Source organism: Tamandua tetradactyla, chromosome 15 (genome assembly GCF_023851605.1).
Source record: "Tamandua tetradactyla isolate mTamTet1 chromosome 15, mTamTet1.pri, whole genome shotgun sequence".
In the NCBI taxonomy this organism is placed as follows: domain Eukaryota; kingdom Metazoa; phylum Chordata; class Mammalia; order Pilosa; family Myrmecophagidae; genus Tamandua; species Tamandua tetradactyla.
In genome coordinates this window covers 46,935,299-46,960,317 of record NC_135341.1, presented here as the reverse complement: position 1 = coordinate 46,960,317, position 25,019 = coordinate 46,935,299, and the positions used below count along the sequence as shown (strand labels likewise).

Below are 25,019 nucleotides of genomic sequence, written 5' to 3'. Positions count from 1 at the left end.
ATTCAGTGATGCCAATGTTTAGGGATGTATTTCCTCAACCAATTGATTTCTGTATATTTCTTCAATCAATTGGTTTCTGTTTTGTTTCTTTCTTCAGGAGGAAGGAAATGTCTGATCCATTGATGGCACATCCTTGCTATCCAGCTGGATTTATTCTTCCCCTATATATATCTTTCCAACATTAGTAAAGATTTTTGATGGTGAAGGTGCTTAGTTTGCCATCATGAGCCAATCATCATACTTTTCTCTTAAAAGGCAGTGTAATTCTTTATAGCTCTGTCACTTTTAATGATTTATCATTCAAATTCCCGCTGTAGTAGGTAGATTTCTGAGGACATGATTTTACTTTTGGCCTACGCAAATATTCATAATAATGAATTTGCTGTAACAGAACTTGACTATGTTGGATGATAAATAAATGATTAAATCCTTCAAGTATTTTATTTATATCACACTGCTAATATAAAGTATAAATATGACAATCAAGTGTTCATGATAACATGTTGAGATTTTTACTGACATTTTTAAACTGACCTGGACCCTATAATGTATCCAAAAGTCTGGAAATATCAATTGTGAATTTACTGTACTTCTTCTGAATAAAAATTGGACTCATTGCTTTAAATTTAGTGGTATTTCACTTGAAAAGTTTTCTGGAATTGAAGAAAACCATAATGAGCATATTATTTGAAAACGTAATTAGCATACTTTTAAAAATGAATGCATCCCAACATTTCTTGACTATTCTAATACCCTGTACATTATGTCTACTGTTTGCTCCAATTCTGTGAATCATTAAATATATTTATACAATTTCTGTCATCCAGAGACTTTAGAAGGATGACTTACGAGATCTGGAATCAAAAGCCCTAGATTCAATCTCAACCCAACCACTCACTACAAGCTATGAGAGCCAAAACAAGGTCCTTAATGCCTCTCAGCCTCACCTTCCTTCCAAGTAAAAAATGATAATAATAATAACACTTACTGTATTTACCTTCATCAGATGAAATAATATATATTAAAACACTTACTTGGAAATTTCTAACCAAATAGCTGTATAGACAACACCATTGGAGTCTTAAATACTAGAAGCTGAATTACATGTCTATTATAGGAAATAAAGTTTGTTTCAGTTTGGGGCATGGCATTGCCAGGCCAACCATCATGTCTTAATTTATAATTGGAACCAAATTTATTTCTTAAACTAGAATTGAGGAAGGCTGTTATTTGTAATTGGGAAAAGGCAACTCATTTCAGAACAACAACCCACAGATTACTCAGCCTCTCCATTTCACATATGGCTCCAGAGAAGGAAGATAACTAGAATACTAGTTATTATAAACAAAGGAAAAGGTAGGAAAGACTCCAAGGAAATATCTCCCCACAGCTATCATCAAACACTGTGAATAAAATCAAACTTACTATAGTAAAAACAACTTTCTTTTTTATGGCATTTTAGTATTTCAAAAAGGTTTTCACATACATTATTACTTGATTGTCCTAGCCCGTAGGTTTGGCAAATATTTTTTTACAACTTACAGATGGAACTGAGGTTCAGAGAGATGACGCTAAATTCCTAAGGTCATATACCTGGTAGGCAGAGCTAGCCTTTGGATCTTTGGTTATTAATATTAAACAATCTAATAGAAGTTCTCATAACTTCTCCACTAACCGACTCTCTAAATGAATCAACATCTCCCATTTCTTCTGTAGAATGCCCACCTACCCCATACTGCCACCTAGTTTGGCCCAGGCACTCTGTTCCCTCCTTGATGTAAACTGCATGCTTACTAGGAGTCAGTTGCATTTGCCCTCAAACCTGTTGATGTTAGTTTTACATATTATTATAATTATGTAATGTAAATACAATGAAACTGATGAAATGAATGCAATAAGAAAGACATCACTTCTAGGTTAAATAAGTTGGCTACTTTGGGGAAACTAGATAAAAAGCAAATTGTTAAAGAGAATTGTGGTCAAGTAAGGTGTAAATGAGACAAACATAAATATTGGTGGGGAATAGACATAAAAATCAAGATGTATTTTGCACTGATTGCTTTTAAAAAATCTCTTTAAGTTCTCGCTTATTAAGTTACCTTAAATAAGCAAAAACAAGACACCATAGCCAATGTATTATAGCTAAAGTTTATAAAAGACACCAGAGAACTCCAATTAGTAAGCCAATAATCAACAAAAAGCCTTCACTCAATATTAACAATTTACATATTTTAATAAACATAAATATCCACTTATCATTTTTATGAATATTTCAATGAACTCTTTTTTACTACTATCGGTTCAATATAGATAAGAAGGCATCTACTATACTGCAGTTTCTAGAGTTCTCCTCACTAAGTAGTTTCCCAGAATTCATGGTTCCTGGTTGGTAGAAAGGATCCCTGCCCAAGAGTCTGCTTGCCATTTTTAAAGCAAAATACTACTGCAAAACATTACCACTATTTGGTATTGGTACAGGTGGAGGCTTCAGCATAGACTTCTATTCTGGGATGGACAGGAGCATGAGGGAGAAAAATAAATTGCTCTGCAAAGCAACATTTTAATTTTTCCCGGTGAGTGGTTTTGTTGACCAAAATACAGCAAGCAGAGGAGAGGGTCTCAGGAGAAAGAAACTGATTTCCCTGTAACAGAAATGATCATCATCTAACACTGAACTTGGTTTTCCATTCTGTGCAGTGGTGTAGCCTCTTCGGTTATCTTCAATTTTCCTATAAACTTGCTAGACACAAAAACTCTTGTTAGTAGTATTTTTGCACAATAAAGGAAGGGAAGGTTATATTTGGGGCAAAGAACTTAACCAGGGCAAGAACCTAGAATGGGAGATGACCGTAAGAATGTAAGCCCTATGGGAATCCTTGGAGATCTTAAGAAGGGCACAGGATATTTCAGAGTTACAATGGATGAAACATGAATCCACTTAATAAGAAAAGGAAAAAAGGAAGAGGTAATCCCAGAAGATAAAGTACTTGGATATGCCCAGATTACATATTTATGAAAATTATGAAGAGTAGAGACTCTTTCCCTGTATTTGGTAAGAGACAAATTGGAACAAAGCCTACAAAAACATTTTTATTAACATGCATTTGTTCTGCCTCTTTCAGAATTAAGGTACAGTTTTCAAATTTCATCCTCCGAGGCCTTTCCTTTGTTGAAGTATTCATTTGTAATTACATGGTGGTAAAAGGAAGCACTTAGTTAGACATCGGTGGAACTGTGAATTTACAGAGAAAATTCTCTTCAGTAATGAGTTATTGTTTTTATTTCAGAACTTTGAAAATGAGTTTCATAATTACAACTCAGTATACTATTGTAATTCCCTTAAGGGAAAATAATGCAAAGTTTCTGTGTATTTAGGTTCCTTTGATTGTGTGCTTTGATTTTTCATGATTTTACTTAAATGTGATGTATTTGTTTATTCATTTATTTGTTCTCTGCTACATTCCAGAATTGGAGTAAATCTACTTACAAAGATAGGGAGAAGGGAAAACTGACATTTTATAAACAGGTTTGTGAGACAGTTTCTCAGAATACAAGCTTCCTGGTACTAAAACCAGTTCATCATTTCTCTAAGGATACTCACAAATAGAAACTGTGATATAACAAATATATCCGTGACAACATCCCCATAAGGTAGGAGCCATGCATGTCATTTGTGCTGTTTCCTTTGATAAGACCAATTCCCCAGAGTGGGTAGGGAGCAGGGGCTAAGTGAAATGTGATTCCCATTCTCAGTTTTTATGCTGACCTGATTTGACCCAGGGGTGGACTTTCAAATATCTAAAGCAAAACCACCTCTATACTGTTTCAATGTGGGCTCAAATGCCTAATTTTGCAAGTGAGTAGTGACTGCTTGTCCAGGAAGGTCCCAGCTGCCAGGCATTAACCTTCTAGCTGCTGGTTAATGTAGTATTTTGGAAGGTCAAAAGGTAGAAGCCTAGAGTTAAGGAGGTTGAGCAGTGGCTGTTTGCCAATCAGCATGCAAGTATTTTAATAATTTAAAATCTGGTATGGATACAGTAGAATGTATCAGCTAGATGTTGACAACTCTGCCTATCATCATTTAACCAAATTTTTTAAAAAAGCCAAAGAATTATTATTTGGCAATTTAAAAAAAAATGTTCAATGACTACACTGCTAGTTTCCTAGTGAGAACTAAGGTGTGTAGCTTTGCATTGCTTGCAAGACAACAATAAACAAGGCTAAATTTGATCAATTCTTGCCTTTAAAACCCTGTCATTGTTTATTGAAAAGATTAGTTGAGCCCAAGATAGTTTAAGAACATCTGCCCTGCCATGTGGCCTCTGAAGTTTGTGGAGACACAATGTACTAAGGCAGTTTGTTTCTAGTGTGTCCTCCTACAATCCACATTTAGCTGGCCCAACTCCCCTGCGATGGTTAGGACAGGCAGCACAATACAAGCTCATATAACATATAACATACACTTCTCTCTCATGGAACAAAAACCGAGACAGGCAGTCCAGGGTTCCAGGTCCCTCTATCATTCTGCTCCGTCAGCTGCAGCACATCCATGCAGGCAAGGTCAGTCACGGTCAGAGATGGCTATTGGATCTCCAATATCATGTCTATATTCCTTGCAGCAGGAAGAGAGAAGAAAAGCAAAAAGGGCAGTTTTCCCAACTGAGTCAGTTTCTTTCAAACAATCCTCTTAGAAAACCCATACAACCCTTCAGCCTACATCTCAATGGCAACATCTAGCAAAGGAAGCTGGGAAAGGTGGAACAATCTTTTAGCTGGGCATACTGCAACCCAGAATAAAATTGAGATTTTTTTACTAAGAAAGAAAGAATTCTCTGCCATAAATTCCAGTGACTAGTACAGCAAAACAAACAATTGCAGCTACATGATTACCTACATTGGCCCTAACCCAGAAACTGAACAAAAGTTCTACAGCACCAGATGGTCTCTTGAGCAAAATGGTACAATTTAACTTTTTTATGCAAAATTTAAATTCTTTCCTTCACGACTTCACCCTGTGACTTGGAACTAACTCTTCCCAAAACGTCCCCCAAGGTGGAACAATCTACAACACATTTGGTTCCACCTCTAACTACTGTTTACTGAATTCACTGGCAGTTTTTCTCATCATCCACTAGCTTAAGGAGGAAGTTCTACATCAGGAATAAAGTATCAACAGATCAGCCTTGACCAAGAACTGAACTCTACTTGATTATGTGTCTGAGCTTTGGCTCATCTCCGTTTTGTGGATGCAATCCTTTCCACAGAAAATCTTCGCTGTCTTCCTACTCGTTCTTTCTTTTCTCCCACCTTCCTCCTTTCTCTTTGGCTCTCTATTCTCTTTCTCACTTTATTTTTTTCATCTATCATTCATCCATCCATCTACCTAAATATATTTATCAAAGTAACTAATTTTCTTTCTACTGATCTTGATATCCTTCCCTCTTCCCACAGATTTCTTTTCTGAAATACCTCTCTGATCAACACTTTCCTCCTAACATCTAGTTCTAATACACAAAGTCAGTCCATCCCATTTATTTTTTTTCCTTAACTTTCAGGAAGCTCACAGCTAAAGCAAATGCACAAAAGCATCTATAATTCCTTCTCTAAATCTATACCAAGAGGTTGCAAATCAAATTCCTTCAGCAGAGACACCCAGGTGGTATTTCTGACCATTGACAATAGCTATGAACAAACACTGTTAGGCACCGGTCACAGTGATGAAGACAACTTAATCCCCGGTCTCAAGAAGTTTACTTCTTCTGTCTCTTAGGAATCTTAGTTGGTTTTTCTGCAAAATTAAGATTTTAAAATGAAATAAACTAGGAGGCAGGGCTTCTTGTTTAAAGTAACCTTCTTTTAAATGTTTCAATTCTACATTGGCGACATATTTGAAACAAATGACAGAAGATGCCACTTTGCTTGACTGTTAAATAAATCTATCTCTGTGGGAAAAAAATAATTCTTACATATTACCATTAACCTATTTTTATGATCAAAGTAAAGGACTGAGATGATTCCATTTCCAGGTCAACTGAGATTACAATCAAGACCAAGCTAGAAGTCATCCACGTTCATTCATAATAATCCCTACAATTAATAAACTTATTTCAATAAGATAGATTTAAATAACTTTCATTTAAACAAATACGATTCCAAGAGCAACTATTTTCATTTTATTTTATTTTATTTTTTTGAGCAACTACTTTTAAATGGATGTAGCATGTTTTGCTAGGAATGGATCTGGCAACCCTAACATCAGGTGTGATTAAGGAATAAGCAAAAATTAACCTTTGGAAAAACAAAGAATGTGCTTCCAGGATCTTCCTTAAAGTAGATGGATGTGTGAATAGGAATGGGGAGAGAAAGTGGCAATGAACGGGTCTTTTTGCTTCAGGTACCTCACAATGCATGTCTGTCCTTTCCCAAGTCAGAAGTTTATATAAATCTGGCAGCCACAAAGGGGGGTTATTTCTGTAGCTACTGACACCTTTCCTGGGCTGTTTCAATGTAATGAGGTTGCAGAAATGGACTACCACCATTCCAAGCAAAATTTTATTCTAACAAACCAAAGTGAATGTAACTATAATGAAATTTCAAGAGGACAGAACTGGAGGAAATGAAGAGAAATATCATATACATTTTGCAAGACAATGCATAAAGCTCCATCAACCACCTCAGCAGCACATCAGGAATCACCTCCAAGTGTCCTCATTGTACAACTACGAGAAAAGACTTGGACAATAAAGCTTCAATTTCTGTCCCAGGCACTATAGTTAAGTGTTCATTACATATTTTCTGATGCAATAATTTTAAAGCCCTATGAGGTAGAAATTATTATACCTTTTTCATAGAAGAGAAAACCGAGATTTAGAAAGGTAAAGTTATAAAAGCTAGTTATACTGCACAGCGATTGATGCCAGAACCAACTCGTAAGCCTAGATTCTTAAACTCTATACCATAAATAATACATTGGATCTAGGTATACACAAACTATACACTTGACCATAAACCACAACTCTCCCACAAGTTCACAAGGGTTAATGACAAAGAAAGGAAAAAGCCATTCTTGTTGGCCAAGCTTGTGACTGAAACCCCAACAAAGAGCTATTAGATAAGCTCGACTGGAACACTAAGGCAAAGATTGGAGGCCTATGGGGCTATCTCCCTCCCTTTCCCCAGATACAACTCATAGGACCAAGTGGATCTATGGGAAGCAGGAAATTGAAGAGATGAGTGAGTGTAAGAAACACAAGAGAGAAAAGAGAGAAGGAAGATGGCCAGGTCTGCCCCTTGTCACTCGCGGGCACTTGAGCAATGAGAAAAAGTGAGACATCCAGGTGCCTGATCTTTCGATACCCAGGGTATCAAAACATGGCCAATCTAGTATCCCAAGAGCTGATCACTCATATTACCAGCTTACCTTGGCCATTTCTCAGGGTTGTGCTTGCAGCAAACAACAATGAATGGTGCATTTTTATGCCCTCCACAGTAGGCAACTTATGGATGGATTAGGAGCCAAGATTCTAACCAGACAGCACCACTACATGACTAGTAAATATAATAGTTGCATAAAGCCCACCATTGTATTCACTGTAGGTAAACTGCTAAAGATACTGTCCACTGTACCACAGTGTCTTCTTCATAAAGGCCCAAGAAAAACATCTCTTGTGGCTCAGGACCAAGGAAATTCATTCCTTCTGTGCAACTGGTACATTTTCATCTTGTACACAAATAGCTTTTCTAGCTGTTTCCTCCGTCTTAAATGCTAGGAAATTCAGAGCAAGAGTTGGGATCCCCTGCTAGTTTTTGCCGCTTTTATTTTTCAAGTACTCTCCTTTTACTTTATTTTTCCTGATTTCTGTTGCCAATAATACTGTTCTCTGCAAGTGATCTAAACTCCTTTCTGAAATATGACTGGAAATAATCCCCTTTTAAACTAGACTGGTACCATTCAGAACTAAAAATACTAGATTTTAAATGCTTCAGTTTGTTTCTTTTATGATGACTTTAGCTGTGGGTCAAACCTTTTCATTCTAAACCAATGCTAATGAAAACAGAATGAAAGATATAATTTAAAATCTTCTAGTCTGCATTTAAAAAGATAATAAAAAACAGGTGAAATTAAGACAATTTAAGACTTTGGAATGTCTTTTACATTTACAGCACATCTCAATTTGCAGTAGCCACATTTCAAGTATTCAATGGCCACACGTGGCTAGTAGTAGTTCTTAAGTGCAGTCTGTAACACAAAAGCTATGATGACCAGATTCATAAAAACCTTTAAAATAGTAAGCCCAACTGTATCCAAACAGTATTTATAGCTGGCTTTGAATGAAGATTTTCAGTTTCTGGGGGTTTCTGATGAAAACAGTAGGTCTGAGAAAGAATGAGTTCTGATGAGCAGGACCTTGAAAACCTTACAATTTCTGGATTTTTTTTTTAACTTCTGTGTTTATTTTTCTTCACTGGACCACCCTTGGCTTCTTCTGAGCAACAATGTAATACAAAATGTTATGGGTATTTAATAAAAAAAAATGAAAACAGAAATAGGCATTTTGTTTATTCTGCATTTCATCTGGAGTCATATTAAAAATTACTTTAAAACATAGTTATGAAAGTCTGAGACCAAACAGAAATCACTGAATCTGTAAACAACAAACGAACAATTTTTTTTTTAACTTTCCTTGCTTTGGAACCAGCTCTAGAACTTTACACCTCAGTTTGGATGAGAAGTATTTTTCGTTTGAAAATCAGGACTAGAAGGCCAAAAAATATACTCAGATCCCTAAGGGTAAATATTTGATTTTTTTTATTTTGGTAAGTTATTTAATTTTAACAAGTCTCCATTTCTGCATCTGTCAAATGGATTAACATCTACCTCACAGAATAGCTATGAAGTTTAATAATACTGTATTTAAGCCTTGTAACGGGGATATAGTAAACCTGACATAAATGGTACCTATTAACATTGTAATTTTAACCTGGAGTCTACAGATCCCTAAATCTATGGATAAAATTGAGGAAGATTCTAAAATTGGATGAGAAAATATTTAGCATTTCCTTACATTATGAATTTAGGGAACATCACATAGTATTAGAAGAGCTATCACTTTGCACCAATAGAAATTACAGATAGTTTCATATTACATTTCCATGTGCAGACATATCAAAATGTCTTTTATGTTTACCACCTCTTTGAAATAATAGTAGTTATTAGATCTGCTGCTAGACATTGCTAATTAATGATTAAGAAGCATACTATTAATATTAAATGTATTGGTTTATTTAGATATTAAATGAAATGTTTTTTATTTTAATATAATTGGTTTCCCTTGTAATCCTGCGTTTAACTTTATGCACTTAAAAACATTATTCTCAGGCTGGGGGTCCACAGGCTTGACAAGACTGCTACAGCACACACACAAAAAAAGTTAAGACTCACTAAACGTTAGTCTCTCTCTTGGCTTCCAGAAATCCATCCAAGTTTGACAAATAAACAGCTACCTGGTGAACCCATCTCCAAAGTCTCAAGTTTGTTTTTCTGAGTGTGAATGTGTGTGACTCAATATGAAGACATTATAGTCCTGATAACCAGGCTTTATTAATTAGCCTATTTGTTGAGCCCACCCTTAATTTATATCTGGTACCCACCCTTTTCAAGGCTCAGTGTTTGACCTTTTGAGGCATACAAGACGAGATGTTCAGCTAACACGTCTGGCACCCACTAGATGCCAGACCCCTGCTGGCGTTCAGGCAGTAGTTCGCAGGCGTGGTTGGAGCCCGGTAGCATCAGCTTCACCTGGGAGCTTACTATAATGGCAAATTGTAGGGCTACACCCAGACCTCCTCAAACAGAAACTCTTGAGGCTGGGGCGTAGCAATGCTTTAACAAGTTCTTTCGGCTATGAACGCTGGAGTCGGCGAACCACTGCGCAAGGGAATCAAAAGTCGGCCTAACCCTTAGGGCCGAAACTTCCACCACGAACCGTGGTGGAGACCAGCATAGCTCCAGCTACCGGGAGCTGGAATTTCGATGCAGAAGGTGCTGAGGGGCGGCCGGCGAGTCGAAAGCCGGAGCTACTGGCTTGTTTTGTATCTGCAAGTGCCTAGCAGGCGCACTGATTTTACTTAAATTACCCGGGGCTTCCAGGGTGACTAACGGATAGTCTCGCTTCCCCATCCCCCGAGGTGAGTGGGGCTGCAGCTGTACCGCGGGAAGGAGAAAAGGGAGTGCAAGGGTATTCTGCCAGCGCGGGACGAACAGAGCCCACACCTGCTAGTTCTAGTTCCATGTGCAGTCACCCAGACTTTAACCCGCCATACCGTGATACCTCTACCGACCAGCGCCGGCAGCCGCACTCCTTCCCGGGAATTGCGGTCCCAGAAGCCCCCCGCGGGCCCCAGGTTTACTGGTCCCGGTTGCCTCCGGAAAACTACAAGTCCCAGAATGCCTTGCGTGGAAAGGCACGTGGGAAGGGCAGCGGGCGCGGCTAAATAGTCTCCATCGGCCATTTTGTGGGAGAAGCCGCAGCGCCGCCTCTTCTCTCGCTTCCCAGCAGCAGTCGCCGCCGCCTCTTCCTCCGCCTCCTCCTTCGCCTCTTCCTGCCGCCTCCCGGCTTCCGCCGCCGTAGCCACTTCAGTTGAATCCCAACCCCGGAGCGAAGCAATTCTTTATTTATTTCCGTTTTCTCGTCACGACAAGCTTCTGACACGGTGATCCGGGCGGGCCCCGCAGTAATTTTATCCTCTCACCGGCCTCACACTAGTATCGCATGTCCACTATCCAGAACCTCCAATCTTTCGGTAAGATCTGATCGTCGCCGCCCCCCTCCCTTCAGTTCCGCTCGCCTCTTGGCTGACCGTTCCTGCCCCGGGCCGGCTCGTCCCCGACCACTCTCCGGGAGCCCACCCACACCCCCTTCTGTCCTGCCCGCACCCCGAATGGGGCTTTGTCTTGGCGCCCAGAAAATGGCGACTGGGCCCTTGGCGACCCCGACCCTCGGCTTCTCAGACTCCCGCCCCAAGGCTGGACGCCCGATCCCGACTCTTACCGGTTATCTGGCTGGGGACCCCGCGCTGCCCGGTCCGATCCTTGCCATGGCTCCCGCCTCGCTCCGGATCCTTGACATCTCAGCGACCCTCCTCCGCGGGCTCCCGGACCTGCAGTGCTCTTCGAAAGGGGGCTGCTGGGCTAGGGTAGGGGTCTAAGGAGTCAGCATCCATTAGGGATCAGAGCAATTTCGGGGCAACTCTTGGAAACATTAAGTAAAAGATGCTAAAAAGGCCTCTGATCTCTCAGAGGGCAGTGACAGTCTTACGTGCGTGAGTAGTGATTTGTAAAATCACACCTTTTGCAGTATATATATTTTAATTTAATTTTTTTGCAAGAAGTTACTAAATGATTAGGGTGGACACATTGTAATGTTTCTGTTGACATCAGAATGTAATCAAGATGACGTATGTTTTTATAGTGGCTTTAGAATTAAGGTTTTAAGTTTCTTTTCCCTCATTAGAGGACCATGTACAACGATAATATTATCCACCTATAACAATGTATTTCATTTCAAGCGACAAAAGACATATTTATTTTCTTTCCGTGAGGGTACCTCTGAGGTTTTATTGATGCCTCACTCATGCCCTCGCACAAAAAAAGCATGGGCGCTAAAACCTCCTTTGCTTACTGTTTAGATTTGTAGTGTATTGTATTTCTGGAAATTACTTCTGAAAAGATATTTTTCTTCCTTGAATTTTTTTGTATCCCTTTGCAGACCCCTTTGCTGATGCAACTAAGGGTGACGACTTACTCCCGGCAGGGACTGAGGATTACATTCATATAAGAATCCAGCAACGGAACGGCAGAAAAACATTGACTACTGTTCAGGGCATTGCAGATGATTATGACAAAAAGAAACTTGTGAAAGCTTTCAAAAAGGTAAAAGTATAAGGAAGAAGAGATTAAAATTTAGTTATTGATTCAGTCCTCTGAATTTGATTATGATTCACACATTTGCATACATGTATCAGTGTGGGTGAAAATGACTGGACTCAAGAAAGCTGTGTTCCTTCTTGAAATTAACATGCAGATATTTGCTTATTCTCCCAGTATGGTCTCCCATTGAAGATTTACATAGCCTTCACGATAAGTAGTTAAAATCTCATAACATGTCACATGTTTAGTACTTAATGTTCCACATGAAATCACTTCCTTTAGTTTTATGTGATCTGCTGATTCATTTTCAAATTAACTTGATTTTGGGACTACACTGAACAACCTGTTTCTTAAATATATAGAATCAAACCTTCCAAAACAAATTTTGTCGTATGGTGGAACTTAAAATTCATTGTATTTGGTTCAAGAATATTGTACATTTATGTATTTTCCAGAAATTTGCTTGTAATGGTACTGTGATTGAACATCCTGAATACGGAGAGGTTATTCAGCTTCAAGGTGACCAAAGGAAAAACATTTGCCAGTTTCTCTTGGAGGTGAGTGAGTGGGTGATTTATGTGCAACCTTGAGGCATCTTCTGAAGTTATATTGAAAGGCAACATGAATTATTATCCTACTTAGTGAATATCCTGTGAATGAAGTAAATCAATTAATTGAGTAAAATATATATTTTAAGATATCAAACTAGATCATTTTTCCAGTTTATTTCATCATTAGAATGGTTCTACACAGTCTACAGTGATTCTTGATACAGAATAGTCCTCAAATGTGTGTAAAAGTGTTACTAATAATATATGGCTAAAGTAATTGTGTTGCTATAAGCTAGTTGCTACATGCTTTCTAATGACTTCTCCATGCTATTTTAGGGGAAAATTTATATATTCCTTTGAGTGATTCTGCTAAATTAGATTCTCTTTTGCAGGTTGGCATTGTCAAGGAGGAGCAGCTTAAGGTTCATGGATTCTAGAATGAACCTAAATACATGGAGAATTTCTTGAATAATTTTGTTCTCTAGATCCAGTTTGGCTGCCTTGTGAAATGATTCTCTGCAGTAAACGGACTTTTCATTTATTTAATCATTCAAACTTCCATTTATATCTGCATGATTACAGAAAGCATGGGGTATGTAGACTAGTGACACATAAGAAAATTGCAGTGAGATGGTAATGAAACCCCGTTTTCATCTTAACGTGTTTCCAATGGAAAATATTTTGTTTTGAGTGTTTATTGTTCAGTTTATTATTTTTCACTTGATTAAATGTTTTTTTGTTGTATTAAACCATGTATGTTGCAGCTTAACAATAAAAAAAGTATGAATCCTTTTGTGAGCAGTTATGCTCCCAAGTCTAAGCAAGGCATGCATGTTTTGTCTTTCATAATTGGAGTTTTCATTCTGCAAGGTATTCTCTTTCTAATTAACTTAGCTGCTGTTAAACCCAAAGCAAAGACAACCTTTATTATACATACACTTCCAAAGCTTGTGTTCTTAAATTTACTGACTAAAATAAGGAATAGTATAAACTCATCCACAGCCACTGCTTTTTGCATACCTCTAGAAGTTGTCTAGAATTTTTAAAGAACATGGTGTATAGTTTAAACTTTAAAATTTATAGATAAAATTTTTAATGTGTTTTTATTATATTACTGGGCTGCCATCATATATCTCTAAATTCCAGATATTACAGTAGGCTCTTAAAATGTTTTAGTCACAGGCACAGCTTTGCAAATATAAAAGTTTCAGGCTAACTTCCCTAGAAGTGCTAGAAAGTTAACAGTTGGGGTCCCGACCCAGAACTTCCAGATAAAAACCATGTTCAATCTCTGCAACATGGATTTTAGTATGTCTAATTAAAGGGAAGTGGTAGGAGAGCCGTATACAACAGTACACAGTAAAAGTAACAATTTGTAGTTTTTTATTATGAGCTTTCTGCTGCTGATCTTAAGTTCCTGACTTTTGGTTTTCATTGAGCAGGAGTTAGTTTGTTCATCTATACCATCTAGCCTTGGTATAAAAAAATACATCCATTAGTAATGTAATTTTTAGCTTAATGCTGTAGGATGATGATGGTGTTAAAGATAATCCATCGCTTGGGTCACTACATTCTGTACCAGCTGAGCCCTTGTGTGGGGGGGTGCATGGTCCAGGAACCAAACCCAGCTCTGCCACATGGAAGGCAAGCATTCTACCACTAAGCACCCATGCACCCTTTGCCCATATTTTGATGATACTTTTGGAAAACAAAAACAGCTCTACAGAGTTTGATTCTTAAAGGAACTAAGTAATAAGTATACTTCTTATATAGTGAGTATAGTAGAATACAGTGTATACTCTGGTGAGTATACTAGAATACAGTGCCTCATTTAGTAAAACACTGATGAAAGATCAGTAAAATTTGACCAAGAAGATCAGGTTTGGGAGAATTTTCTAACTTACAAGACACCCCCCACACACACTTTTCTACATGTAGCATTTTGTACTGATTCCACCTATAGTTGAATGTGCTATAAAAATAATAAATATTTTATGGAAATTATAAAGCAGAAAGTTACGTCAATATACGCATTCAAGTGTTCCCTCAATACATCTGTTGAGAGCTGAGCTAGTGCCCAGGAAAAAAATTAGCTGTTAATATGGGATTTATTATACAAAGCAGGTAGGAGGATGTGGAGGCCACCAGGGCAGGAAAAAAACCCTGGGGAAGCACCCTGCTCTACCTGCTTAAAAATTCGAAAGGAATGTGTAGATACAGCTCAGGGAAAATCAACCTCTGATCAGTCAAACCTGCTTTCCAGTGGGTCTGAGAATTCACCTTACCTATCCAGAAGTCCATGTGGGAAGGAAATGAGAGAGTTGTGGTCCTGGTGCAACTCAACCAAGGGATTCCACATTTACAGCAGGCTGCAACAAGCTGCTCTCATTTGACTGGTAGGTAGCAACCAGGCAAAATAATGCTTGTCCGGAATCAAGGGATCAAGCGAATCAACTAGAATTGAGCAGTTGTGAAACCATTTTTATTGGTCATACTGGCACTTAACTGCATTTTTATCTTGATAGTGGAACCATGGGGGGAGGAGATATGGAGGTGTTACAAATCAGTGGCATGGCTGTATTTCCTCACTTCTGGGAAACCAGAGTGGAATTAGTTCCAGTAAGAGGAGGGAATACCAAACCATCCTTAGATGTTCCTAATCCATGCGTTATTCTCTTAGACAATATGTGATCTGTGGGATTACCTGAAGTACCTAAAAACAACAATTTAAATTCAGCATTGGTTTGTGAGGATGCCAGTGTGAATCAGGTAGCTCATCAGTCTAATTTGAGCATTGCAGAGGAAGCAAGAGATCTACCATAATCTGTAGCTCTGCTCCCTGTGAGGGCATGATGCTGAATCATGGTACCTTCATCCCAAACTAGTGAACAGCTGACAAACTGTCTTTTCATGCAAAAAGCAATTATATAGAGATAGTCACCATTCATGCAAACAGCAAAAGGGGACTAAGATACAAAGCCAAATTCGTATACAGGGAATCTAAATGAACTCAGCCTCCATGTTGGGCTTCAGCTAAACCCTCTGCTCTAGCCTGGGAAGTTTTGAAGGTCCTGTAGGCCTACAGAATGGTAAACTGGCTTTCTCCAGAGGAAGCTACCTTAAACTCGGGTTTGTCTCCGTGTCTCCTTTGCCTATTCTTATGGTCCTATCCCCTATCTCCTGAGTTCAATGAGACTTGAGATGGACAGTCTATAAAGAATCAAAATTACTTTAATTCGTATCAACTGACAAATTTCTGCAGGGAATGATTTAGAGGAAGGTATAATCTCTTGAAATAGGAAAAGGAGGCCCATCCACACCCTAGCTACAGTTGTCCACTCTTGATTGCTTTATTGCCACTGACTTGTTAAAAAAAAAAAAAGTTAGCCCATCAGATTAGACTACCAACATCAGGTAAATAGCACGAGTTGTCAGGCACCCTGAATGGGAGCCACTGGCTAGTGGTGGTAGACCAAGATTGGTGGTAAGAAATAACAGCGTGCCCAGGATATTATGTTATTCAGAAAGTAAAGAATTGAAATGGGGTGGAGGAATGGAGAACTGAGTGGGGAAGAGAGAACGATTAGGGCACATATGTAGTCCTTTTACACCCCCTTGTGGCCAATTTTAAACAATTGCTGGCTCCTGGCACAATAAATTATGAAGGTTTAAATTGTTGCTATCTCTAAAGCACCAACTGACAGATTTAATTTTGTTATCCCTCAAATATGCAGAAATTGATCTAACTAATCCTTTATTGTTACAATCCATAAAAATATTGTGATTTGCTTTTACCTGGGAGAGATAATAAAATATTTTCATGGTCTTACTCTAAGTGTATATCAAGTCACTTCAACTACTCTCTACTACAATGTTGTTAGAAGGAATTAAATTTGAATGTAAACAGAGACAGCTGTTTAAAGCCTCCGGGGAATGAGTGATTAATCTAGAAAACAAGGCATTTCCTAAGCTGTCACCTGTTGAGGAATACAATCTGGAATTTCTACAAACATACATATACAACCTAAATATACAGTGCTCTCAATTTGAACTTCTGTCTTAGACCAGTATGTAGGTAAGTATGCTTTTCTGGCTACTGGAGGCATATACATTGATAGGGTCTCTTTAGGTCAGTAACTTCTGCCTGGAAAAAGTAGTAACTGGATCCCTTAAAAGTTCTTAAGGCCACAGTGACATTCCATTAGGCCTGAAGAACCCAGAATAGGACTCACTTGGAAGATCAATCTGGGGAGAGTCTCTAGCAGATCTTACCTCCACAGATCGGAAAGGCTAATGAGACCCTAGTAGTAACCTGGAAATGGTACTTTAGGAATTCAGTTTGATTTGGTTCTACATGAGTCAATAGTAGCATCATTGGATGAACCCCAGGTCAGGAAATTACCCCTGGAGAGATTTATCTCAGAAAGTTCTAACAGATCATTTCAGCCTTCTTCATTTTTTTTTACCAAGTTTTTCCCCCTCACTTCCCTGCGATAATAATAAAAATAGCTAACCTCAATACTTTTATACTACGTCTTCCCTGTTGTAAGTGCTCTATGTGTATCAGCTCACATACTTCTCTTCACAAGTTTCATGACCCAGCAGAAATACCCAGGCTTACTATCAAAATTGCCCCGTTGCACACATCCTCATCTCCCTTGATTCTCTTGCCTAACTTTCTACTCATTTGTCAAAATCCCAACCCTGGCTAAATCTAACCAGCGACTACTATATATCTGCATAGAGCAGTTAAAGTGGCTAGAGAAATAAACAATCGTTTTCCTCCTTTACCCTTTACCCTCCATCTTCTACCTTGGGTAGCTGAAGGCCTTGCCTCCTCCATCATTAAGATATTTGAGGCTCCCTCATCTTTCCAACTCCAGATCTACCCATCTAAGCAATGGTGCATACTCTCTGTCTTCCTTTCATAATCAGCCCCTCGGTATGGGTTAGCAAAATGGTGGGGCAGGGCGGGCCGCGGTGGCTCAGCGGGCAAAGTGCTTGCCTGCCATGCCGGAGGACCTCGGTTCGATTCCCGGCCCCAGCCCATGTAAAAAACAAACAAACAAACAAAATACAATAAAACAAGAAAATGTTTAAAGATGTTTCCTTTCCTTCCTTCTATCCTTCCTTCCTTCTCTCTGTCTTTCCTTCCCTTCCTCCCTCTCTCTTTAAAAAAAAAAAAAAAAAATGGTGGGGCAGGCAGTGCCAAACTCCCGCAACCCCAAAGATACTCAGGAAGAGAAACAGAAATTATCAGAAGCAAATTTCCCAGAACTCTGGAAAACAGTCAAAAGTTTAGAGAAATCAAGGAAATACTTGGTTTTATGTCCATGTATGCCCTGCTTGGATATGACAGTCAGATTGCCTCTGGGGTTCCTGAAACTCAGCCTGGGTCCTTTTATATGCTCCCCCTTTGCTCAGCCTTCTAGAACTTTACATTGACTTCTAGCAGAGAGGTTCAATGCCCCTCCCGGCCCTTCTGCTTAGCCCTGCCTTTATTCCCACCTCCAGAAGTGATTGGTCACATTCTAGGTCATTAATTAGGCCATATCTTCTAGGAATGGGGTGTTTAAAGGTATTTAAATGTCATCTGGCACCAGCCTTAACTTTTCTTTATTGTCTGTCAGATGTAATATGACAGTCATGATACTTGAAGAAACCACACAGTGAACCAAGAACTTTTGGTTGAGCAGCCTAGTCTGATTTAAATGGAATTTGCAGAACCACAGTTCCCCTAACATAGCATCAGGTTTTACCGAAAACCTGTAAAAATAGATTTGCCCTGTTTAAATAGACATTGCCCAAACAGGCAAGACAGGGTGACCTCACTCAAAGGACCCTTAGCAGGAAGTACAGAATTCCCATATACCCCCTCACACACATTTTTCCTGTTATTGACATTTCTCATTGGTGTGGTAACTTTATTACAATTGATGTAACATTATAATCATAATTATATTATTAACTATACAGCCCATAGTTTACATTAGGGTTTATGATTTGTATTGTACAGTTCTATGGTTTCATTTTTTCTGGCAGCTTATATGCAACCTAAAATTTCCCATTTTATCCACTTCCAAATACACAATTCAGTGGTGTTAATTACATTCACAAAGTTGTGCTTCCATCACCATCATCCTAAACTTTTACCAAAAATGCCAAAACTTTTGCATCACCCCAAACAGAAAGTCTATACCAATTAAACATTTACTGTCCATTTCCCACCCCCACCCAGCTCCTGGTAACCTGTATTCTAGTTTCAGACTTTATGAATTAGCATATTCTGCTTATTTTATGTTAGTGAGATCACGCAATATTTGTCCTTTTGTGTCTGGCTTATTTCACTCAATATAATGTCTTCAGGGTTCATCCACGTTGTAGTATACATCAGAACTTCATTCCTTTTTACAGCCGAATAATTTTCCATATATATATATGGAAATAATTTTCCATATATATATATATATATGCCACATTTTGCTTATCCAAAGGGATTGAAAGCAGTGACTTGAACAGATATTAGCAAATCAATATTCATAGTGGCACTATTCACAATTGCCCTGTTATTTTAAATTTTACTAGTTGAAAAAAGAGTAGATGCAGTATTCATGTATGGCCGCTAGATGACAATGTTGACCTGTTTTTTAAGGCTGGCCTTTAACGTTCGTGTAGTAATTTTTTGTAGCTAATTCCTCACATGCTTATTTGTTTGCTTGCTTTTGAGTTTGTTTTAGAGGAAAGACTCAAAAGTCAAAAGTGATGCAGAGATGATATAATATTGACTAAACTCTCAGATGCTTCATACATTCAAGGAAAAACATAAAAAATAAAAGCTTTGGTAAAAATATACAAAGTCCAGCAACGCCACCTTAGAAGATCTGTCATCATTTCTCAGGTCCATAGACTTCAGGAGAAAGAGTGAGCTGCTCTGCCTTCCCTGGAGATGGTTTCCTTTGCTCAGTCACCTGGCTGACTTGCTCACCTGGCTGACTCACAAATGAGTGGTCCTTTCTCCCTAATCTGACTTTCAAGAATTAAAAAGTTTAGAGAGTCTCTAGATGGGAACGAGGTATCTGAGGAAAATAGTTATGATACCTGGGGGGTGCGAGGTAGGTCAATGATAGAACCCTCGCCTGCCATGCGGGAGACCAGGTTCGATCCCCGGCCCATGCACTTCCCAAGCAAACAAACAAGCAAACAAATGAAAAAAAAACAAACAAAAATTCAACAAATGGTACTGCAATAAGGGGATACCCACATGGGAAAAAAATGAAATGTGATCCACACCATACAGCATACAAAAAAAAAAATGTTATGGTACCTGAGAAGGGACATGACATCTTTTAATTATTTGACCTTTCCAAGCAACACATTTCACACGTGTACACAAACATACCCTCACAGGTGACCTCGACTTGAACCTGTCCACAGCCTCCTGAGTGCTTCTTAAGCTTTAATGGGAATGGGAATCACCTGGTAATTTTATCAACACGCAGATTCTGACTCCAGAGGTCTGGGATGGACCTAAGACTCTGCATTTCTATCATGCTCCCAGCTGGTACTGATGATGTAGTTCTGCCGGCCACATTTTTGGGTAGCAAGGATTTGTGGCAGGGGCATAATAACAAGAATCAATGTGATGGCTTAGAGAAGCCCCATAATTTGGAATCAGAAATCCTGACTTCAAATCCAGTATCCTCCACTTCCCAGCTGTGTGACCTGTGCTAGCCTGCTAAGCTCTCAGAGCCTCTGTTTCCTCAGCAGTAACTTCAGGATAATTACGCTTCGTATCACAATGACTTCCTGCTTGGTGACAGCGGAAACCACTGACACATAATCCTTGTCTTGGGTCTGCTGCTTCTTCAAGAGGATGAGTAAATGGAGGAAAATCAGCAGGACCATGAAGTTATTACAATTTTGTAAAAGGCTTTTTGTCATTATCATATCAAAATTTAACATAAGTATTCCCTCCCCCACCAGCAATTTCAAAAATTTTAACAAAGTTGAATGGACTCAGATGTTCAATGCACTATTGTTTACTCCACTGAAAAATAAGAAGCAACTGGTAGAAGACTGAGCAGTTCAATAAAGTAGAACTGAGAAATATTTAGGCAGGCAAAGAGTAGAAGGCAGCAAGCTTCAAAAAGAGAGGTTGACCAGCATGATTAGAGAACAGGGCAGGAAAGGGAGGTTGGCATGAAAGGAGTGAAGATAGAGAGGTGGGCAGATAAGACAAGGCCTCATAGACCACTTTTATCCTACATCAGTGGAAGGCATTGAAAGATTCTAAGCAGGGGAGCAGCATAATTTGATTTATTCTAAGAAGCTGGTTGCCAAGAGAGGGGTGAGTGGGGAAGCAGGAGTGGGGGTGGGGAGAGCAACTAGAGACTACTGCAATAGTCCAGGTGAGATGATGGCAAGGATCAAGGAACACACAAGAAACCAAATTACTACTTGACCATGACCCACCTCAGATGTGCGCCATCTTGTATGGCACCTCTCCCTGCACAACCTCAGGGCATGAGGGCTTTAGACTTCTCCCATGTCCAGCTTCTGGGGGAAGATAAGCAGGATTCATGAGATGGCAAGATGGTCAAGTCTGTTCCGAGAAGGCAGGTTTCACTGTGAGGTTGGTTGAGAGGAGAACATCAGAGAGGAAGGACCATGCTCAAATGCACCAACGTTTAACCACTGGGTTTGGTACTATGGTATGTCACATCCTCCACAACTACCAAACCAAGACCTGTTGTGTCACAGCAGAGCCCAACTTCTCCTAAGATGATGTGCTGTGAGCTGCAGATCTCTCACTTGTCCAGGCTTCTTCCAAGTCCCTGAACCTAGTTTTGCCTTCATATGTTTTTATCCTTTTTCATAGAGGGTCCCTAAAATTGCATAAGCATCAGTCATTATTCCTCTCAGAAGTTGGAGGGAGGAAATAAGCAGGCAGAAGCAGGCACTGCAGCTTTCTGAGAGGAAGCCCTTGAGGCCATGAGGAGAGCAGGAGCAAAAGACAAGCCAAAGTTTGACTGAGCTGGATTAGGAGGAAATCACGAGGCAAAGAGAGCTAGCACAAGGGTGGAAATGCCTCCTGGGGTTGCAGTGAGGAGAAAACAGTCGTGAGGAGAAAATGAAGCGACATGTATAATGTCTGAGCACAGACTGGGTGCAGAGTCAGTGCTTGAACTTTGTCATTATCATCAGCTTTGTAGCTGGAGATGGTTGAAGTCACTATGAAGATCCATGAAATCCATTTGCCGAGGGCCCTGCAGCTACTGTCCATCCAATTCCAGCCACTCTCAGGCCTGGCTGGACTACCTTTTTCACTTCAAATTCCCATGAAAATCTGTCTTCTTCATTGCTTATAATATTCTTATAATATACTGCAATCTTGCCTTGAAAAAGGGCTAACTCTGGCAGGCCTCAAGCCTCTGGGCTGTCCTGCGAGGTGGCTATGACAGGTCCCCTGACCCCATTTCAGGAAACTGAGGTTTGGGAGGTTCTGGGCCTCACCCAAAGTTCCAGGGCCAGTGTGTGCTGAGGCTGACACCTGCACACCCAACGTGGCTCTTCCGACCTCCCAGTGAATCTTCTCTGAGAAGTTAAATCAGTTTAGCAGCAAATGTAAAAGCCAGATCATGAGTCTCCTTTAAAAGTATTGAGTAGTTTTCTCCCTGGCCTTACTGTTTTTCCAGTAACTGAAGGTTGAGATAAGTGGAGGGAAAAGTACATGTTCCCAGATGATGGACACAAGGTAACTCAGAAGAGAATGTCTCCCAGAAGCAGAGGTCTTCTAGGTTTTCCAGGGCTGCTATGGCAACTGCCACACACTGGTTGGCTTAAACAAGCAATTTTGGAGGCTAGAAGACCAAAATCAAGGTGTGGGCAGGGCCATCCTTTTACCGAAGGCTGTAATGTTTGCATGGTGGCTTGTCAGCCATCCATCTCTTTCTTTCTCCTCCTTTGGCTTCTACTTCTGTGTCCAAACTTCCTTTGCTTAAAAGGACTCCTGTCATACACGGTTAAGGCCCACCTTGATTCAATTTAGTTTCATCTTAATAGGATCTTCGAAGATCCTCTTTACAAATGGGTTCACATACACAGGGCCCAGGATTAAGACTTGAGCATGTATTTACAGGGGACATGATTCAATTCCCAACACCTTCCATGGTCGTGCTTGGAGTCTTGCTGCGGATGAGGGGGAGAAAATCGTGGGCTGGGGAAGGGGATGCTGGGTTCTGCTGACTCCTGCACTCAGCAGCTTGGATAGTCATCCCTGTGGTCCCTTCTTTGTTTTGGTTCTATATATTCATCAGGTGCCTTCCTTTCTTAATTTGATTTACCAAGAAGCCTACTGGTCCTTTTGGCAATTATGTTTCCCACCGTAAATTTGGTTGGCTTTAAGCAATTTGTGAGTATGGGCAGCACGAGCCAGTTTCCCCAGGTCAGGCTCTGCTCCGGATAGCCTGGCCATGGAAGTCCAAAGCAGCAGAAGCTGAGTGCATCCTCTGTGGAGGACAGAAGCTGCAGGAGTTGGCCACCCCAACTCCATGCTGCACATATCTGCAGCAGGGAGGGCACTGCGCAATATCTTGTTGATGCCAATGAAAGTCAGGTCCATTCCCCCAAATCCTTTTCCATGTACTTTTTCAAAGATGTCTCCTCAAGACAGCAAAGGTTTAACTCAGGTCACTGCTTTGAGAGCCTTGGAGTCTCAAAATCAGGGGAACAGAGCACCAATTTGAGTATTAACCTATGAAAATCTACTCTGCATTTTCTACTCTGGGCTTCAGGCTTGGCTGTCTTTTTTCTGCCACCATATTCCTCAAGATCTTTTTATCCCCTTCACGTGGGAAAAAGAAAGGTGTCCCACACAACCTCCCAGGGAGCTGATCATTAACCACATGCCTGGGATGAAGGCTGAATGTCACCAAAAACCCTTGTGCTGCCTTTTTGAACCCTCAGCTACCACTATTCTGAAGGAAACAACTTCATGTACATTGAGGTTTCACCCTCAATTCAGCCTTAATTCACTCATGCCTTGTCTAGATGGTCACATGCTGATGGAAATCAGTTCCACAGCAACCTGGACTCAGGCCAGAGTTCTGCAGAAGGATACCCAAAGGCATCATTGAGTAAAAATAGATTTCCCTGACTATTAAATCCAACACTCCTCTCAGGGAGCCAATGAGAGCACTCCCAAAGGAAGCCATGGCCTGCCTAAGGGGACAGGACAGATGCTTTGAGTGCCCCCCCCCCCGCCCTGCACCCCTCTATCCCTCAGATTTGAACAAACAATTTAAGTTTTGCATTTATTGGTTTAAAGTCCTCTAATTCCTTGTGGGAAATCAGCCAGCAGAATGAGGATAAGAAAGAAAAAAACAAGAGCTTCCAGTCATTCGTTTCTCCACATTTATCAAGTGCTAACTTGGTACCAGGCACTGTGGGGGAAATGGCACTGCCCCTGCCACACCCATTGTGCACCTGGAGGTCACCTATAATCCCCACACATGCACACCGCTTCCTACCTTACACAGCTGCATCTATTTGATGAAGCATGCTGGCCATGTGAACAGAATTGTCCAGAAGTGCCCCAGAGTAAATGGCCTAAGAAAGGGATCCAATGAATTAGGTACTGGTGGGCGAATACCCCACTTGCTCACATTTGGTTCAACTTAGTCTCCCAGAAGTTCCCCAGAGGGTGGAGCCCAGTTGCCCAAAGCAGCATCTTGCTCATTAATGCACATTTTATTGGCTTTCCTCTTTCTCTGACTCACTTCCTCCCTCTCATACCATGTTTTCTGGGATCACTCTGCAAACTTCTTGCACCCACATCTAGTATCAGGGTCTTCTTTGAGGGAAATTCAACCGAAGACACATTTTAAGTCTTCACCTTGGTGTCTTAGTTTGCCAATGCTGCTACAACAAAGTACCAGAGACTAATTTGTGTAAACAACAGGAATTTGTTGTCTCACAGTTTTGAAGGTTAGAAGTTCCAAATCAAAGTGTTGGCAGAACTATCTTTTCTCTAAAGCCTGCAGGACTATGGTGGTGGCTGGCTGGCAATTCATCACTCAGTCTCTGCCTCTGATGCATGGGTGTTTCTCTTCTGTCTCCTACTGTTACTGCATCCGATTTCCTCTGCTTATAAGGACTCAACTCATATTGGACTAAGGTTCACTTCTATTCAGTTTGACTTCACCTCACCTAGTAACATCTTCAAAAATCCTATTTACAAGTGAGTTCACATCCATAGGACTGGGGGTTATGACTTGAACATGTCTTTGTGGGGGAAATGATGCAATCCATCACATTCAGTAAATGGCTTTACTGAAAGTGAGGGTCTCAAACTCAAATATCTATAAGCCAAGGCCAGTGGATGAAGAATTCAGGTGGGGCACCAGGAATCCTGGACAGCCTACATCTTCTAATTAGCAGCTAGCTGCTACTCTACTCAAGAGGCTGTTACCATGCAAGAAGATGGAGCCAATATTGTTAGACCTTCCAATTTTTAAAGAGAAGCTGAAAACCTGCATTTT

The 25,019-nt window shown here is 40.1% G+C and overlaps 1 protein-coding gene and 1 long non-coding RNA gene across 2 annotated transcripts; one reads left to right on the top strand and one right to left on the bottom strand.

Annotated features, from left to right (window-relative positions):
- Nucleotides 1-1,860: 1,860 nt before the first annotated feature.
- Nucleotides 1,861-10,578, bottom strand: LOC143657394 (uncharacterized). Its single transcript, XR_013162843.1, has 3 exons — nt 10,324-10,578; nt 4,462-4,612; nt 1,861-3,232 (listed from the first exon to the last, which is right to left on the bottom strand). It is a non-coding gene; the product is annotated as an uncharacterized LOC143657394 (long non-coding RNA).
- Nucleotides 10,499-13,300, top strand: EIF1B (eukaryotic translation initiation factor 1B). Its single transcript, XM_077129735.1, has 4 exons — nt 10,499-10,803; nt 11,769-11,932; nt 12,385-12,486; nt 12,873-13,300. The coding sequence occupies exons 1-4, from the start codon at nt 10,773-10,775 to the stop codon at nt 12,915-12,917; spliced, it is 342 nt and encodes a 113-aa protein (XP_076985850.1). The 5' UTR covers nt 10,499-10,772; the 3' UTR covers nt 12,918-13,300.
- Nucleotides 13,301-25,019: the final 11,719 nt, after the last annotated feature.